This window comes from Eubalaena glacialis, chromosome 17, assembly GCF_028564815.1.
Source record: "Eubalaena glacialis isolate mEubGla1 chromosome 17, mEubGla1.1.hap2.+ XY, whole genome shotgun sequence".
Lineage (NCBI taxonomy): Eukaryota > Metazoa > Chordata > Mammalia > Artiodactyla > Balaenidae > Eubalaena > Eubalaena glacialis.
The window spans coordinates 84,950,178-84,970,258 of record NC_083732.1 but is presented as its reverse complement, the minus strand read 5'-3'; the positions used below and the strand labels follow the sequence as shown (position 1 = coordinate 84,970,258).

General features: G+C 45.7%; 1 protein-coding gene across 1 annotated transcript in view; it reads left to right on the top strand.

The window, feature by feature from the left end:
• The window catches only part of COL22A1 (collagen type XXII alpha 1 chain), a 247,984-nt gene that overhangs the window by 190,728 nt on the left and 37,175 nt on the right, over nt 1–20,081 (top strand). Inside the window, exons 44-48 of the mRNA XM_061171582.1 lie at nt 4,941–5,054; nt 5,437–5,490; nt 13,240–13,293; nt 14,893–14,946; nt 17,739–17,792. Coding sequence (XP_061027565.1) covers nt 4,941–5,054; nt 5,437–5,490; nt 13,240–13,293; nt 14,893–14,946; nt 17,739–17,792 — 330 coding nt within the window. The remainder of the gene's footprint in view (nt 1–4,940; nt 5,055–5,436; nt 5,491–13,239; nt 13,294–14,892; nt 14,947–17,738; nt 17,793–20,081) is intronic.

Here is a 20,081-nt window from a genome sequence, read left to right as displayed (position 1 = left end):
CCACGTGCACCTTCTCCACGAGCGGCAGAAGACGCGAGTTCAGCACAGCTCTGCCGAGATAGGGCACGGAAAGCTGGATGCCCAGGAGCCTGGCCAGGGACCTCGGCTCCTAAAGAGAAGAACTGGGGAAGGCTGTGAGCAAGACAGAGGCAGGATAAGATTTGTGTTTCAGGAAGAGCAGTCCTGCGGCCGTGCGTGTGGAGGACCCTTTGCTGCCTCTGTTCCAAGCTTTTGTCTTAACTTCGGGTGAAGCTTGGCCTTGGATTTTGTGTGACCACCCTCTCCCTCACTTCCTGTATTCTAAAAACCACTTGGGAGGTGTCGGAAAATACCTGGTTCTTGCACGAGAGCAAGGGAGGAGAACAAAAGGGAAAAGAAATCCTTCTCAGAAGCCTGGGCCTTTTCATCTCTTTATACATTGAGATGCCTTGATGGAAAAGTATACATTTTACTGGAAAATGAGTAGTAATAGAGCAATCTTTCCTGATTTTCATTGACAAGAGGGTATTTTGTTTTGTTTTTTTTTTACAACAAGGACATGGCAAGAATTCATTATCTATTGATTCCAGCCTTGTTTATTACAGGCGTTACGTTCTTGATCATTTTTTCCTAACTGCGTCCCGCTGGAAGGCCCTGGGTTTGCATCGGCCCCTGTCTTCCCCACCCCACAGCCCCACCAAGGATTTCAACCTCAAGGTGTCCCAGTCCTGATGGCAATGATAATAGGGGTGAATGCTGCATGGGTTAATGCTTTACGGCTACAGCATTAAGACAGGTATTTAGTCAAATCGATACTTCCTAGCTGCTAAAGGATGCAGCTGTGTTCCTCAGAGCACCCAGGAACCGCAGAGAGAATGTGAGCACCTACATTCAGGGAAGCACCTGAGACTCCCTGGCCCTACAGAGCTGTTCTTTGCCTGGAAACCCTGTGGACAAGAGCCTGGGCTCTGTGGGTTTGCCCAGGTCTGTGAAGTCAGCTATCCTAGCTCCCTGTTTTATAATCACCTGCTGCCATCTTAATGATGATCTGGTCCAGGTGGGCTGGTGACAGGACCCTCTCTTGCTAAGAAGGTATCTTTTATTACAGAAAATTTGCCTCATTCTGATAGCTGGAAAACTGCCTGGTTAGAAAGTTTGTCTTCTAAGAGTTCCTGTTTAATGAACTTCCATAGTTGGACCTGTGCCCAGGGAGGTCATCCTCAGGGCCTCTCCATTAGATGATTCCCTGGGATAAATATTACTTCATCCTATCCTCACCAACAACCCAGCAGGTGGGTACTATTATGTGCTGGATTTTACGGAGCAGGAGATTGGGCACAGAGGGGTCAGTCACTCGTTCAAGGCAACAGAGCTGGATGGCGGCAGAGCGAAGACGCAAACCCAGTGTGACCGACTCCACGCCCTTGTGCTCTTAGCCCCTCTGCTCTCCGACTTCATCTTCGCATGCGTCCGAGCTTCCTGACAGCTACCTGACGAAGGACAGGCAGGTAGTGAGTTTCTTGCCTGTCACCTAGAGGTTTGAAATGTAGGCTCCACAACCCTTCGGTAGGAGTATGCAGTGAGGATTCAGGAATCCAGCAAGAACTTGCATGAGCTGATCTGGAGGTGATTCCTATGCCTGGCAGAGACTGCAGCACTCCTCCAGTTGTACACATTTGATTGAGCGCTTGCTTGATATACGGTCCCGCACCAAATACAGTGACACAGCCAGCTGGGTTTGCTGAAAATGTCTCAGGAAAAAGGAAGGGGATGGAGGCCAGAGGGAGTCTGTACTTACAGATTGGAACCCTGCAACGTGCTAGATGCTTCACATGTGTTATTTCAGTTTCACATCCCTCTCCTAAGGTAGGAGAACGATCCTTGTTAACAGATAATGGAAATAGACTCAAAGGGACTAAGTGACTTGCCTGAGATGACTCAGTTAAGTGGAAAAGTTGGGAGTCAGTATTGATGATCAGGGGCATCTGATCTGCCAGTGGGACAAAGCAACAGATTTAGGGAGGAAAATAACAACTGAAACCACAGTGACACATGTAGCAGCTGAAATTCCTGTGCTGTCACTGTGTGCCAGGCATGGCATCAGGCATTTTCCATTCATTATCTCATGTATTTCTCCCCAGACTCTGAGGTTCTCATCTCACAGATAAGGGACTGAGGCTTGGAGAGATGAAGCTGTGATCCCAAGTGGGCAGAGGCTTTGGTGTGGTCTGGGCAAGCCCGTCTAGCCGGAAGCAGAACCCTGGCTAGTGGCGGGGAGGGAGAAATTTCCCCCTATAATCCCTCTCGAGTTCTTGTGGCCAGACTAATAATAAAATTGACACACAACATTAACAGAAGAAAAATAAATACATTTTAATTTGTGCACATGGAGGTCTCATAGAAATGGGACCTAAGATGTGGCCAAAACAGGCAGCTTTTATACTTTTTGGGTAAAGAAGCAATACATTTGTGAGGAATTGACAGGGCAAAGAAACTTAGGCTTTGGGTCCTTAATTAGTGAAGAACCTAAACAGAGCTTGGACTTAGGGTAGTAAATTTAAAAAGGTTTATACAGGCTTCTCCGCCTTGAAATCCCTGTTTCCGGGGATAAAGGTGCTCTTCTACCTCCAAATGCAGGGAGGGTACTTTTCACATTAGAGGTTTATTTCTTGCTTTCAGGGAGACAGAGAGAAGGGCCAGTGTCCCTCTTGCACTGGCCATTTCTTACATATCTTTAGTTCAAAATTATATGCTATTGAGACATTTTGGGGCAGCCCACCCTGGGCCCCAGCACTAGTGTCAAGGCATTTCCGGTAGCCGAGGTCAGCAGGGGCTGGGGGCCCCAGGAGCACAGGAGCCAAAGTGAGCATTGTTAGGACCGCAGGTGGGGGGCTGGTCTTGCCCTGTGCTCACTGGATTCCAGGACCTGATCCAGCCCCCTCACTGGCAAGTCTGGGGGCTGCTGGGGGCTGCTCTGGTCATCAGGGAACAATCCTACACAGAATATGCGACTAAGACAGACCCAGGCTGAGTTACCCATGCCACAAATGGAAAAGAAATTGGAAAGTAGTGACATTTTGTATTGCTCAGATACAATTTCTTTATGCTGTGGATCCTGCTGCGAAGAATGGTTCCGAATCACTCTTGCACCCACCAAGTCCAAAACATCTCATCCTGTGTGCATTGTTGCCATGTTTGATGGCTGTATCTCATTTTAACGAACTATAGAGAAGGTCTAGGAATAGACGAGATAGATGAGTTCCTCCCAAGTCTGCCACTCTTCCAAACAAAAAACAACAACTGGAAACGGTATCCTTCAGCTTCTCTCATCTGCCATTTCTTCATGTAGCCCAACATTTGGTACTCCTCATCCTCCAAAAACATTCAACCAGCATCTGAAACCACCACTAAAGGAAGATGACACTGGGTGCCAGAAGGTCAGTGGCCAGTTGGTTGGTGGTTGGTCGGGTCGGCTGGTTCCCTCATTTATGGAACTCATGCTCTGCGGAAGGTTATTTGCTACGAAGTGGACATCCAAAGATAGAGCAACTCTACCTCTGTTCTCGGAGAGCTAACACTTTTTTGCTTAGTGGGGAGGGCTTGGAGCTATAAACAGATCTCCTCAATAGTGAGACAGGTGCTTCCATAGCAGGAATTCCTGGGTCCGTGGGAGCAGAAACATATCCCCAGTGTGAAGCCATCAGGAAGGCTTCTTGGAGTAGGACACTTCTAAAGAATCTTCAAATATTGAGTAGGAGTAAGTACCTAAAAGGAAGGTGGACTGTTCAGAGTTGCTTTTTTGATGACGAAACCCCTTCCATCCTGAATTAGAGACCGATTTGAATGCCAAGCCACCTGAAGCATCACCTCATTGAATATGAACAAGTCTTTGCCGATCTCTCCAGTGGAGCATCCCAGAAGCCCTAGTTAATGCGTGCGTTTGTGTCAGTTGGTACATGGAACCATGAGCCCTTCAAGACGTGTGCTCGCTGTGGTCTCAAAGCAGAAAAGCAGTGCCTAACAGCGAGGGAGCTGCTGGGTAGATATATGAATTCATAATAGCCAAAAGCACTGGGAATGATCTGCCACTCTTCTGAGAGACCTCTTTGTTTTATCTCATTTAACCCTTATAGCAGGGAGAGAATAGGGCAGGAAGAGAGTGAGGATTAGAGAGAAGGGCGTGGAAGGAGCAACTCAAGACCCTGGGGTGTGACGTGGATGAGAGTGTGGTCAAGCCTGTGAATTTTATTTGGTGTTCACTGTGCTCCAAAATGTAAGATCTGGGGAGGACGCAGACAAGCTAGAGAACCTGTCCTCTGGGCTGAGAACTTTACATTCACGCCAGGGACAGCACTTACCTGCCTCAAAGGAGTGGAGCAAAGCTCCATGCTGGGGAACAGTTATTAAATGCCTACTTTGAACAAAGAATAATGCCAGGCATGGTGAGATTTGGTGTGTGTCACAGCAAGAGAGTCCCAAGGGTGGGTGCCTGTTGCTTTCTTTTTTTTTTGCTGCTTTGTTCAGAAACCTCTTGGGCAAACCCACCAGACAGAGAATGCAGTTCCCAGCTCTGTCTTGTCTCTAGTCTTAGGGACAGAGCATGCTATCTTTAACAGTACTAAATGTTTGCCTTAAATCTGTACTGTGAATGTTTTTAGACGCTCACAGACATTGGTACATCTTCGCTTTCGACATCTTCATCTTGGGCTACATTTCAGCAGTCTGGTCAGAAGTAGGGAGAAATGCGGTAATAATCCAGATATATCAGATGTATCAGTGCTGAAATCTAATTTAAGACCAAGAGAGAAAAATGCAAAGTTTGACACAAGCTATGTGGGTAGTGACTCAATCCACCTGTTTCCTTTTCATCATTTGCTGGCTTCTTCCTGTCTGGAAAGGTAGGAGCCATGGGCCACCTTTTGTTTTATAAGTAACTGTACTGTTTTTGCTCTTTTTCTCAGGATGTGTGCAGTGACTGTCCCCCAGGTCCCCCAGGCCTCCATGGTCTGCCAGGTTTTAAAGGGGACAAAGGTCTCCCGGGAAAGCCAGGGAGAGAAGGCACAGAAGGGAAAAAGGTAAGGAGAAAAGGGGAAACAGTTTTTGTCACTGTAATGGAATACATCACCTGGGAGATCTCAGCACCGCGTCTCGGGGACACAAGGGGGGATTCTACGCAAGGGCACAGAAGCGGGAGGTAGGGCCATGGGGGCCCTTGGGGACTGGCTCTCATACCAGCTGCCACATTGGTGGTGGGTGACGGCCATGAATGCACCGCCGCCCACCTACACCCTTTGCTCAGACACGCAGTAGGGTGGGGCAGGGGACAGGGAAGCCGGTGGGAAGTCAGTGAGTGCCTGTGTAAGAGGATGGCTTGCCGATGACTGTGGGCATGGGCTCCAGACACTCATTCTTACTGTTTTGTTTTGTTTTGTTTTTTCCCCGTTATTCCTGCTGCAGGGAGATGCTGGGCCCAGAGGCCTCCCAGGGCCCCCAGGAATAGACGGACCACAGGTCAGTGAGCTTTCATAAAAATCATGTGCGTTTATTCTCATCTCACTGGTGAACCGACGTTTGAGGAAGAGTGACGTCCAGTGGAAAGGAACAATGATTTTAAAATCAGAAAATCCAAGTTCAGGTTCTCTCCTTAGCACTGACTGTCTCAGTGACCATGGGAAGGGGCCCGTGAACTTGTTGAGTCTCAGATTGCTCATAGACAAATACTCGAGTGGCTGAAAGTATAGATGAGCTACCAGATAGGAATGTGTAGTGCTGGTTAAGACATGAGCTTTGGGGTCAGATAGCTCCGAACTCGAGTCCCACCCCTGAGTTGAGTCTTTGGAGCTGTGTAACCTTAGGCAAAATTCTTGACCTCTCTGGGCCTCAATTTCTCCACCCACTAACGATGTAAATAAAAACAACTTCAGAGAGAGGGAAGAGTTGCACAATATCATACATAAAAAGAACTTGGCACTCAATAAAAATATTAGGAAGGAGCTATACAAACGCAAGTGAGTATCATTAACTCTCACATGAATGACAAGACACCCATCTAAAACGGGCAGGATAGCTTGTAGTTTCACAAAGCCAGGGAGACTGGCCTGGGAGGAAGGAGCTGGGATGGCAGCTGTAGAACAGGCTGCGAAGCTCTGGCTGCCAGAACAAGTGTCTGGGCTGTGGCTGTTTGGGCTCTGGGTGGTGACAGTATTTACCTCTAAGGGGAAGAGAGTGTGTGAGTGCGGCGTACAGGCAGGGAGCGGGTGAGCTCTGACCTTCCCAGCCTTATTCCACTTCCCCTGACATCGATGCTGCCCTGGGGGCTCTCTCTGACCCCCTTGTCACCTCTGTGCTGCTGGAAACTCTACGCACTGCTCTGCCCCAACATTCAGGGACATGTGTCACTGTGTCTCTTCTTGTGACCTGGCTGGAACACGGTGTGGCTCATCTGATGGGAGATGCAGCAGGAAATTGTCAGTAGGAGAGAGACCACAGGAGCAAGCCCTTTGGGGTTGGAATCCAGTCTCAGCAGTGACCTTGGGCTAGCTTCTTACCTCTCTGCCCTTCCCTTTCCTCCTGGTACCCTAGAGAGTGTGAGAGCAGAGACCTTACAGGCTCTGGCCCTGACGGCCGCTCATGAGATGCCCCCACCAGAGCCTGTCACATTGTAAGCCATCTGTCAATCTTAGCCCTCATGCTCTGTCAGCCCCTGGGCCAGGATTGGGGTGAGGACTTGGCTGGAAAACGTAAGGGGAAGCCAAAATCCTCCATAACCCAGATAAATGAGACTCTAATGCGGTATTATGAAATGTTTAAAATGAGTGCAGTAGATACATAAGGAACAAAATATCAAAATGTTAAATAAAGACGAGACCCAGGGCTTCCCTGGTGGCTCAGTGGTTAAGAATCCACCTGCCAGTGCAGGGGACACGGGTTCAAGCCCTGATCCGGGAAGATCCCACATACTGCAGAGCAACTAAGCCCGTGCGCCACAACTACTGAAGCCCATGTGCCACAACTACTGAAGCCTGGGCGTCTAGAGCCCGTGCTCCACAACAAGAGAAGCCACCGCAATGAGAAGCCCGCGCACTGCAACAAAGAGTAGCCCCTGCTCGCCGCAACTAGAGAAAGCCTGTGCGCAGCAACGAAGACCCAATGTAGCCAAAAATAAATAAATAAAATTAATAAATTTATATAAAAAAAAAAGACGAGACCCAGCCTACACATGAATCCCTCACTTTCCTTGCCTCCCCCTAATCCTTGCCCCTTTGGAGCCCTGTATTTATTACATGTTCATATTTTGTTCATCTTGGATTATTTTGCATTAATTTTGACTTATAAAAATATGGCCCTAAAATATTGTTTATCTTGGATCCTGAGGTTTCCCGGGGCCCCTTACATTTTGCCCCCCAGGTGAGTGCTCACTTCCCTCACCCTAGGCACAGCCCTGGAAAATGGGGTTGGAGGTATTATTATTACCATTAAAAGGCAAGGAAGCAAACAGAAATATGGTGGTGTGACAACAAAGCCAGGGGCCTGTGGGGTATCAGGATGGAAAACAGCCAGATCTCCCAGGCCCTGGCTGGCAGGTTAGACATCTAGTTGTTATCCAGAGACATTGAAGTTTTATAGGGTTTTGACAAACCTAAGACTCCTGCTTCAGGAACTATAGATGTCAGGTCTCAGTGTAGATGGAACAAGAGATTCTGCCCGGGAGCAGTGTTAGGTTAAGAGACACCAGCACAGCCTAGCATCCTCTGCGCTATTTGCTGAGGATTACCCTTCTTTTCTGGGGTCATAAACAGTGGCTAACTCGTCGCCTGGAGGATTCTGCGGTGGGTAGTTTCAGCTGATCCTCACTATGCGGCCCTTGTTGTCATCTTGCCAGCTGCTGGGTGCTACCTCTGCCATGGAATGACCTTTATTCAGAGAAACAAAAGCCAATCAATGAAACAGATAGGAGTTCCCTCCACTGAGTAGGAATTGTTTTCTCTATCAGCCCAACTGCTCCTGAAGTGTTGGTGTCTTGGGACAAGTGCTCTGCCTTTGTTCTTTTATAATTCCCTTCAAGGGAGGGTTTGTTCCTTTACAGAGTCAGAGAAAGCCAAAGAAAGCTTCCACCCAGAAAAAGGACAGAAATTAGTGCTGCCTCTGAAAGACGGGGTTTTTTTGCCCCCCTTGGAAGTCCATGGTGACTGTGAGAAGTTCTCAGGGTCCGCACTACAGAATGAGCTACTCCCAGGGACTGCAGGAGACAGTGTACCTGCTGTGTTAAGGGCCAAGAGCCAGCTTACCCGCTTGACAATATTGTCTCCTGCGATGGTGAGCGTCGTCCTAGGAAGTAGAGGTGTTGTTCCACTTTACAGAGTAGGAAACTAAGGTTGAGCGAGATTAAATGCCAGTATTACAAAACTAGTAGGTGGTATAGCCAAGGTGAATCCCTGCTCGTCCAACTCCAGGACCCGCACTAGTTAGTATGCCGTTATACCCCCAGTAATGCTACCACCACCGGCAGCACCAAGGACAGCTCCCCACGGGGGAGCCTAGCTTCTACCTACACTGTCTCCGGTACCGCCCCTGTAATAGCTTCCCCCTGCCACCACCTACTGCTGGGAAGCTGAGTTGCAGAGGATTTACATATCTCATCTGAGGACTCACAGGCTTGCCCTGGTTCTTGGCTTCAAATTCAAGCCTGTCTCTGTGCTCTTCATCCCACGCCACTCTCCAGAAAACAGAACAGAGGATTGTTTCATTTCCTTTCTGTTGAGCCGCAGTTATCAAACAGGATCTCTGCCAGACCTGTGGACACCAGGATGAATTTATAAATTGAAAATGCTGCCCACAGTGGAGCCTTTCTGGACATTGTTAGCGTCCTTCTGTAACCAAAGGCCCTGGGCGTTCACTGGTCACGTGCGTCATCAAGAAGGTTTGATTTGCTTCATTGCGTGCAATGGTGATCCAGCGTCTGGGAAATCAGCCTCCCCAGGATTTTTCTCGCAGATTTGCAGCTGCTCTCTTTGGCTGCTGGGTCTGGGGAGGTTAATGACACCGTCAAATCCAGAGCTTCATTGTCTGGAGCTTTCGAACTGCCTAAGACACTGACTCTAAGGGGTAGGGTCTGGAGATACAGTGGCTGTTGTTATGATTACAGACCATGTAGAGGAAAAAGGAGCGAGATGGTAATCAGAACATGATTTTCTGGAAACGAGGTTTTCTGCAGAGTCAGATGCAATAGCGCCTTCCAGTTTGGAAGTGCCGCTTATTCTATCCTTCGTGAAAAACATGGTTTTCTTCTCGTCCACGTGTCCACCAATCATGTAATGGGAACTGCAGGGATTGGAGATGCTAAGTGAGCAGAAGCTGCCCACCCCCATCCCCCCACTGCCTTGGAGGTTCTGGACGATTCTGGGAGCAGGGATAATACCTCCTCTGCTGTTACTAGAACTGCCAGAAAAGGCCCTGGAATCCCATTCTTCCCAGAAGGCAACCCAGAGCCATTTAGTCCCTGCTGTCTTCAGGAGAGGTCTCTTTTCACCCACAGCTGCCTCAATCCTGAAAGATTCTCACCACACATGCCCTTAAACAGCTCCCTTCCAAGTCAGGAGGAAGAGGTAGGTCAGAAATGGGCCATGCCTTCTAAGGCCTGATGTGTTGGAGAAGAAAGATCTACAGGGTCATGACTCTTAGAAAAATCAGACTGGGGCCGAGGCCACCGAGAGCAGTGAGAGGTCAGGGGTTCTCCAACCCAGTTCTGCCTCTTAGTAGCTGAGTGAATTGTGCTTACTAATGGTAAGACTTGGGCAACTTTGACTCTTCTGAACCTGGGGTCCCTCATCTGTAAAAGAAAAACTAGTGGCTCATCTCACAGAGAGGATGTGACAATTAAAACAAGGAAACATTTACAAAGCACCAGGCATGGTGCCCAGCACGTAGGAAATGTGAGATGCGTGTAACTGTGGGAGGTCCTCATAATTGTTCCTCCATCTGAGTTAATAACAACTGTAACAAATTTCCATGAGAAGAGTTAAATGATTTTAAGGAAAATAATGCCATGGGGCAGAGGTCACCTGTGAAGGCCACCTGCAGCAGGAGGTGGGATTTTAGTTGCATTGGAAAGTTAGGCAGTGCTTTGCCAGGCATTCTTGGGGAAGAGTTTTCTAGGCAGAGAAACAGCAGGCAAAATTTCAGGGACAGGGCTTATTCTGAGAATAGCAGAGACTTAACTAATTTGAGAAAGTTTAGGCCCTGCTCTCAACAGTTTGTAAACTCCTGGAGAGAATTACCTGTTTGATGGATTCACAAAAGCCAGCATCCTTAGAGCAGCCTCTGCTAGGAACATAACCTCTAAATAATTGTTACATTATGCACTTAGCAAATGATGGTGTTGAGGAAATATAATTAAAAACTAAACAGAATCTTCTCCCAAACCAGAAAACCTGTCCACAAAGAAAAGAAGGGAAGTAATTTTATTTTTGTACAAGCATTAAGCCAGAGTATTATAAGGCATCACAGGCAGTTTTGCTAAGAGATTGTAAAGACAAAGAAATCTCACCCTTTTCTATGGCCAAGCAGCTATGACCCATGATGTGTGCGTCCTCAGGATGAGCAATAACTAGTTCTCGTGTAAGAGGACCAAGTAGCACCATTTGTCATGTTCATCCTAACTCACCTGGTGATCGGAGTGATCTTCTGCTTTAGTGAATTAGTTTTGTACAAAAGAAAATCAAACTTCTCTTTGCAGCTTGGAACAAGGGACCGCGAAGTTAGACTCCTACTTTCCTTTAGAACCTGGGAGATGGGGCTTTATTTTCCTTGTTGATTACATTTCAAACGGGTGTTCCCAGGTCCTTGAGAAAGACTTTCCTGGGTCCTAGAGCTGGCAAAAGGCTTATTCAGCTTTGAAAAGGACTTACATACATTTCAAAGAGACAGAGAAAGAATTCACAGTGTCAAGTTTTCTGAAGTGAATGCTCTAATAAAAGGGGTTGTGGTGGGAGTTTCTTCCCTTCTTTTCAACAGGAAAAATGAAACCCTTCCATTGGACCCTCAATAAACATGTACTGAAGAGAGCTGAGCTAGCAAAGAAGTAAACTCATAATGTCCCTGGAATGTAAACTCCAGGTGGGCAGGTGGTGTTTTGGTTTTGTTTTGTTTCTAATCTGTTTTTTTGATTGCTGTATTCTCGGTGCATAGAAAGGTTCCCAGAACATGGTCGGCAAGGTCAGTCGGGCTTCTAGACTATAAATCTAGTGCTCTTGACATTATAAAACCAATGGGACAAGGCAACACGACCTAGGAAAATAACCAGGAAAGTAACTTGGTCAGGAGGAGGCAGTTTGGATACAGACAGATCTGGATTAGATGCCAAATCTTGTTTCTCATTACCTGTGTGACCTCAGGCGAATCACTTCACCTCTCTGGTCTTCAGATTTCTTATCTCTACGCTCTGGTAATAACCCCTACCTCACTGAGTGGTTTTCCTGGCTAAATTAGATAATGTAGACATATTAAATACTGTTTTGCATCAGCTCAGGATATACACAAAGAAATGCGTGAAGTGGGATCTCATGTGGACGCCCTGGAAGAGCACCCGGCAGAGTAGGGGCTCTGTAAATGTCAGTCCTCTTTCCTGGAAGAAAGTGAGTCAGGCTTGGGGGTGGCTGTGTTTGCTTTGATCCCCAGCTGCGGCGGAGAAGGAGACAAGGACAACTGTGGAGATCCTTGAGCTGCTGCCATTTAGTTGCTGTGAGATGAGGGTTGAAACCATTCTAAGCCCAGACTGAGGACTGGAAATTGAAAGGAAACCATTTACTTTTAAGGCAGTCGTCCTAAATGTTGGAGAAGCGGTGTGCTATTCCGTCACTTCTTTTCATTGAGGTTATAAAGTGGCCTGCAGACAGTGCTGGCTTTATAGATTTTAAAACAGTAGACATAATTACATGCAAAAATGTTGGAACAAATGCTCTTCCCCTCTGAACCTATTTTTTTTTCCTCTACCCAAAAGCATTTGGCACTTTACAGGCATTAGATCACGTAACCCTCCCAATATACCCAAGGGAGGCAGCCAGGGTGTTATTAGGTAGTTATTGTCATCAATGAACTGCTGATGTGGTACAACAGTCTGGAGAGGAAGACGACTGGGCGTGATGTTTCAGTGAGAGAGTTGTAGGGTTCTGGACCTGGACCCTCGTAGATTGACCTGCCCCCTCGCATCCTTCATTTACTGAATGAATAAACAGAGCAAAGAAGGGACATGATCTTCTGAAAGATGCAAAGATAAGGGAGGACAGGCCTGGAAACACAGCCAAGATTGACTAATTGCCAACGACTTCTTTTACTGCATAATACATTCTTCTAAAGGAACTGAAATGTTTTTGTTTAATAACATTTTACTGGAATATACTTGTTAACATTCTAAACACAGGGCCAAAGAGGTGACAGTTAAGAGAGATTGGAACCTTTGAATGTTACTTTCAGGATTAGTTTGTAAAACTATATTTTTGGTAGGTCGCAGGCTATGTCTTGGTGACCATGATAATGAAGATGATGGTGATGTGAGGGAGGAGGAGGAGGAGAATGATGGAGGTGCCAGGAGTGAACGTTGCAGTGACGGTGGTGATGATGATGATGATTGATTTGAGGAGAAGATAGTGGTTGTGATGGTGATGATGTCATAATGACAGCAACAGTGATGGCGACAGTGGTGATAATGGTGATAATGATCATAGTGATAATTACGATGAGAATGATGATAGCTGATGTTTACTGAGAGCTAACACTGAACCCATCGCTAGTCTACTTGGTAGATTTCAGTTCATGTAATCCTCACAACAACCCCATGAGTCTGCTGTTATCCTCATTTTAGAAGTAGGAAACAGAGAGTTGAAACAACTTGCCCAAAGACACACAATTAGTAAATGACAAAGCCAGGATTCAAATACAAAATAGTAAAAAATAATAATTATATTTATTGCACTCTTACTATATCCTGAGCTCTATGCTAAGTGTTTTCCATGTATTATTTGATTTTATTCTCCCAACATTTCATGAGGGGGGCAATCATTACTCTATTTTGTAGATTAAAAAAACTACAACTCAGAGTTTAAATGACCTGCTCAAGGTCCCACAGCTAGTTTGGGCCTGCAGCACAAACTTGATAAGAAATTGATGAAGAATGAAAGAATGAATGCATTGCAAAATTTTTCTTTTGCAACGTAGCGCTAGCAAAATTTTCAGTGATTTTCTTTTTTTTTTTTTTCTCCTAAGGGAAATAAAGGAGACCGTGGTGCAGATGGTGAGACTGGACAGAAAGGTGATCAGGTAAAAACTTATTTTACAGTGAAACATTCGCCCTGAAGAAACATCACTATTTTTCCTAGGTAACTGTCATTCCACCGTTTCTGCAGTCATTTCTTGTCTCTTCTTTGCCTTTGGTAGGATTTTCTTCTACATCATGTTTCCATGGTTTCCACCTGGGTTCATTCACACTCCCCTTCCCCGATTATCCGAAGAGCCTACCTTCTCTTTTCTTTAAAAACACGTATTTTAAAATTTTGTACTCGTTTACTTTTAGTGCTTCTTGCTCACTGAACTGGTAGTCATTCATTACAAAATGCAAAACGCCCCCTCCTTTCTTCCTGCCCACCCACCACTTCTGTTGTATGACTCTCACTGTGTGAGCTAAAATGCTTCATAGACACCCCTTCTCTGCTCAGGGCCCATCCAGCCCTGCTGGGCCACTGCTCCGAATGCATTGTAAGGGTGTGTCCATGTGGATCTGAACGCTGTCTCCCATTCGTCTCCTATCCAGGGCTACCAGCTCGCCCTGCACTCTCAAGTCCTCAGCCTCGAACAACCTTTAAGCCATTTAAACTGGCTATTCTGCTTGTGCCTTGCTGCTGTCACTCTTTTCCCTCTTTTCCTGTTTTCTCTCCCTCCTGCCCTTCCCCTTTCCTTCTAAGTCTTCTGTCCGTCTCTCGGTCACTACTCATCGTAAACCAGCTCCGTGCCAGGCCCCGCACCAGGCTCTGAGATACAGGATGAGTGATGGGCAAATCCCTAACCTCACAGGGCTTTTCATTCAGCGACAGGGTGAGGCATGTGAGCAAAGAATCCAGAAGCGGTGAGATAAGAGCTATACTAAAGGTCTGAATGACATACTCAGCGAAAATTCCACTTGTATCTTGAAAGACAAGATTTTTTTGGATTATTCTTATGAGTTGTCAATGGCAGTGATCTCTACACCGAATGTTACAGTTTGTGTTTTCCTGTGGGAGGAGGTGAAGGAGGAGGGCAGGGAGATCATTTCGTTCACGGTGGTTTGTTTGGTTTGATAACATTGCTGTACTAAATAAATGTTGATGCAATACACTTGGCACCATAACCGGTTTAGCTCATTCTATAATACACATGGACTCCTCGCCACATGGCGACGTGAATCTCTGTCTTAAAATGACTGTAATACTGTCATAGATGCCATAATTCAGTTAATCTAGCTATTTCCATTGTGGGTATAAGTTGTGTGTATATGTATTTATTTGTTTTTAAATTTTTATTATGGGATACTTCAAACATACATCAAAATAAGAGCATATAATAAAAATTACCCCATTGTATTTATCACCTGGTCATAATATCTTCCAGCTATTTGGCCACTCTTGTTTTCATCTATATCTTTCTTCCTTCACATTATTTTGAAGCAAATCCAGTTACAGGATAGATTTGTTTTTGTAAATATTATTAGATACTCCCTCAACCACCTATTTATATATATATAAATATGTTCATATATGTATATCTATATCCAGAATTTTTATCTGAGTTAGAAGATGGATTCTAGCTTATTGTCTGAAATTCGGTAGTTGCATGAAGTGCAACTTTTTGGGAATCATTTAAAATAATTGCCTTGTGTTTTCCTAGGGTCATCCAGGAGTTCCAGGTTTCATGGGGCCCCCAGGGAACCCTGGGCCACCGGTAAGTAATTATTTTGAATCTCCTCCTCGTCTGGCCTTGTCATTTGTGCATACTTCCATACTCCCTGGAGGTGGTATCACATGGACAGACCGCTTATTTTAAAGAGTGGGCTGACACCAAAGGTGTCTGGGGTGAAGTGAAATGTAGGTCGCGGCGGCATCTGGGGTGAGCTCAGAGGGGCTTGGCTACGTTGAGGGACAGTGTAGTCAGAATGCTCTTGGGACAGGGGCCATTGGCAGGGATGCACAGGCTCCACTTAGCGTTTTTCATCCAGCTCGGGTTGTGGGAAGCCTGGGATAATTCCAAGGTTAGGCTCTTAAGTAAGAAATGTATTATAGAAGCAACTTTCCCTCTTCCGTAGGAAACTGTCCCATGGTGAGAGGCTCAGGGAATCACAGAGTGTCTGTGCAAACCCAGACTTTCTTGGATTTACTGTAATTGATAACGATAATAATAACTGCAAGTTATTACTATGTATTATTACTATTTTCAACAGTTCATTCGTTGTCATTCTAAGGCACTTGTTATCGGTCTAGCTATAGCAACAGCCTTTAATATCATCCCATTTTTTCCCATTGACCCTCCTCCCCCTCCAAACAGATGTTCTCCTTGCTCTTCCAGTAGCTGTGGTGCTAACATTGACTGATGCTCTTCTTGGCAAATTTACCTCCCTTTGGTCTAGGTTGCTTGTCTGTCTCCAGCTGATTTGTGAGTTTATCCAGCACCATGCAGGTGTTTATTAAGCCTCCACTTTGTGCCGTGGCTTGGACTGTTCATTGCCTTTGGGAATGGATGCTGAGCCAGCTGCCCATTCAGGTTTAGGGGCCAGTCATGCAGCAGAAACTCAAGAGCAGGCAGCCAACCCTCCTGGTCGATCCTGCATTGTTTTTTGAGTGTTCATGATGTTATATATAGATACCAAGAAGACAAAGCTCTTTACTTTTACAGTTTATTTTCTGGTGCTCTGTTAGCATTCTTCTTCCAGTAAAACCCTTACCCTGTTCCCAACCTGCTAGCTTAGCTAGATTCCAGAGTCTAGGATGCCAAAAGCTTTCAGCAAAATTATGTAGAAGAATCCAAATTTGGAGTAGAAACGCAGTTATTCTGTTAGATGTGTAATTTTCCCCTGAAGCAGCCCAGATGCAGGGGAGCATGAACCTTAGGCTGTTTATCTAAATATTATCAACATCTTTTTATTTCGTGAACATTTACGGGGTCCTCACCTGGTGAAAGACGTGGAGACAAATCAGACTGCAGCTTGTCTCCAGGATTTGTCTTACACGGAAAATAAGACACACCTTCTACAACTGTGTCAGATTTCCTTGAGGTCCAAGACCATGGTGTGGCCATTTCTGTATCCCTAAAACTTTGCCAACACCTGGTACGACATAGGCACCCAATAAATGTATGCAAAAGGACTAAATAAAGACTGCTGGAAAGGTGTCAGTAAAGTACTGTGAGCCCTTGCTTATTTGTTATCCCATGCTTAGTTATTACCTGCAGTACTCCTGGTCTTGGGTTGGCCAACAGACATGCACAGAAGAAGACCACTCTCATCAGACTTCTGATAACAGAGAGCCCTTTATGGAGATCTCTTAGTATGTACCTGGTGCTGGCTGGCTAACTCTTTATACGTATCACCTTACTCAGTTCTCTCAACAACTCAAGTTAAGTCAGTGCTGTCTTTTTCTTTTTTTTCCTTTTTCTCCATTTTACAAAGGAACTGAGATGCAGAGAGGTAAAGTAACTTCCCATACAGCTCGTCAGTGGGGAGCCAGGACATGGACCCAGGAACTCTGGCTCTGAGAGGGTGCACTCCTAACTGGTACCCTCAGTTCTGTGCTGAGCACGTTGTAAACATTGCCTCATTGACTCCTCACCTCCCTATGGCATGGGCAATATCACTTTCTGCCTTCTGCGGATAAGGAAACTGAAGCATCAAAGCCAGTAAGAAGCAATGCATCGATTAGTCTAAAGAACCTCTACCTTTATCACCCAGCCAGCCCAGCTCCTAATTCATTCATTTATTCAAGAACTATTGAGTGTCTGCTATCTCCAAGGCACTGTTTTCATTCCCAGTAAACAAGGCGATAAACACTAAGATGTCAGATGGACGCAAAGGCTGGAGAAAAATAAAAACAGAAAAGGGGTGGTGAGGAGCAGGGACTTGCAATTTTGGATCTGGTAGGCTGAAAATGTCTCACTGAGAAGCTGATACTTGAGCCAAGGTGTGGAGGAGGGCAGGTTCTGAGCTCTGACACATGGGGGTTTGGACTGCAGGCGGAAGGGACAGCACGTGCAGTAACCCTAGGGCAGAAGCCTGTCTGGGGTTCACTCTGCACCACTTACCTGTGTACAGCTCCCCTTCCCTTTATCCATCTATGCATCTCCTCATCCTTGGATTGTCGATACAGGCAATTGCCTTCCTTAGCTCTCTGGAAGATAAATCCAATTGTTTATTTCTTGTCTTTTGTCCTGAAATGTTCCCTGATGTTAGCTGAAAATGTCCACTCTGAAGTGAGACCATTTACTCTCATCTTATGGATAATTAGCTGGTGAATGCTTTGGCCTCTCCTGAAATGCGGCTGCTGTCCTCCCGACATCTTTGTATTCCCAGAGGCTATCCCAGCCTGATGGGGAAGGCAGAAGCACCTCTGAAACACTTACAGTTCAGACAGCTGGGAAGGGGCACAGGATCTAAGGTCTGTGCATTGCCTCATGCACGAAGAGGAGGTGCTGATGACCTCTGTTCAGATACACAGCAAACTGGCTTTCTGCTTTACCACCCTTAGGGGGCAGATGGAATTGCCGGAGCTGCGGGACCACCAGGAATCCAAGGATCCCCGGTAAGTTCCTCGTTGGAGAGGATGTGCCTTCAGTTTGTGTTTGGACTTTCCCAGAACCCCAAGTGTTTGCCAGCCCTGCCCGGGTCCTCCTTAACTCCTGTGGCTCACATTCCAAAGGTCTGTTCACTACTGGTCGACCACAGGAGGAATTGCTTTATGTTAGAACCCTGGTTACCTCGCCTCTAAATTAAGGGTTTGGATGAAATGACCTGGCAATCTGTGATTCCAGAATTCAGCTTACAACCAATTCAAACTAGTTCAAGGTTTAGCCCCATCTCTCTATTCCTTTTCGGCTTGGTTTCTATTTGGAAGAGGCACAGGGGAGGAGAAAGCCTTGGAGCTACCCCGTCCTGAGCCTGTGGTATGAGCCAGGTGGTATGTCAGGCAGGAGGTAGCTACTGTTATCCAGTTGTTCAAAAAGCAGAGTGAAATTAAGAAAGCGGAAGTCACAGGTCAAGGTCCTAAAACTACACAGGTGGAGGTAGTTGGAATCCAAGACTTTTGTCTCAAACACCAGCATTATATTCATTGCATGAAGCTGCCGGGACCATTCTTGGTTTCAACACCATAAAGCAAAGGTGAACCTCCGTTTAGCAGGCACTGTCCTCGTAGTCACTACATGTATATTCACTTAAAGGAAATTACGGTCCCTTGATACCCTTATCTCATCTGACTGCCCTATCAATAGGAATCATTGTCTCCATTTTATAAGTAAGGAAAGTGGGCATAAGAGAAGTAAAACTACCAGTTCAGGGTCACATGGTGAGGAAATTTCAGAGCTGGGTGCAAACCCCACTCTACAGAAATCTCAGTGTCATGTTCCAGGTAGGGCTATTGCTAGCAAGCAGGTCAACCCTGCCCTGGTACCTCTGGACTCTGGTGCCAGGAGCACTTCCTCCTCAGATGAGGAAGACAAAGCCCAGTGGGGTGATGTCACTCATCCAAGGTCATACAGGAAATTAATGTCCAAGTTGGGAATTAAGTCAGTTTGAAAATACCCATTTCAGCATTCTTTCTATTACTCCACGCTGACCCACTGTGTGGGATGGTCGGGGTAGGGGCAGGAGGGATGTCGAGATTGAAAAATAAGAGCCACATGGTTCTTTTTATGATCATCATCTAGCTAATCCTTTTGAAGCAGCCCACCGAGAAGTCCCAGGATGAATAAAATATGAACCATACTGCAGGAAGCTTTTTATTGATTCTCAGACAGAAAAAGATTTCCCCCATAAAAACTAATGGACTATTTGCCTGAGGAGAATAAGATGTGGGTCCCAGATGTAAATCCTAGAAATTAAACTACATTAAATGAGATATTGATTCTGTCCTGGCAAGTTATACCTGTGCTTGAAGTTGCCCGTGGTCTTGGTATTTCCACATAAACATCAAACCAGAAAACAGCTGAAGTTTTCTTAGCACAAATAATGAGTATTGGTAGTAAAAAACAGAAATAAAGAAAGTTAAATAGGGAATAGTTAAAAATATATATATACACACAGAGAAATCTAAAACATTTCTATTGCATTTTGAGTTAAAACATATAAACCATTTGCCAATCTTTTTGACATGGGATGAAGGCCCTCATTTTTATTTCTGTTCCCCTGAATAGAGTCTCTTGTCATTATATTGTAGAAAGAACATCCACCCATTTACTATTTGTTGCCTTTTTAAAAAGTGGTTTGAGGGACTTCCCTGTTAAGAATCCGCCTGCCAATGCAGGGGACACGGGTTTGAGCCCTGGTCCGGGAAGATCCCACATGCTGAGGAGCACCTAAGCCCGTGAGCCACAACTACTGAGTCTAGGGCTCTAGAGCCCATGAGCCACAACTACTGAGCCCACGTGCTGCAACTACTGAAGCCCGTGCACCTAGAGCCCGTGCACTTCAGCAAGAGAAGCCACCGCAACGAGAAGCCCGCGCACCGCAACGAAGAGTAGCCCCCGCTTGCCGCAACTAGAGGAAGCCTGCACACAGCAACGAAGACCCAATGCAGCCAAAAATAAATAAATAAAAAATAAATAAATTTATTTTTTAAAAAGTGGTTTGGGTGTATAACAACACCTGTGAAGCAAGTTGAATGTAGGATCCTAGTTTGTTAGGATTTTTTGCACATCTTTTATAGCTATCTTGTGGTACAGCTATCAGCTATATATTTAGACAGTGAATGTCTCATCTTTATCAAATATTTTCAACATCTTAATTTGCGAAAAAGATCATTCTTTTTCTTTTTCCACCTAAATTTCATTGGGTAACCTAATGAACAATTAAATTGTGTAATTTCCATAGCAAA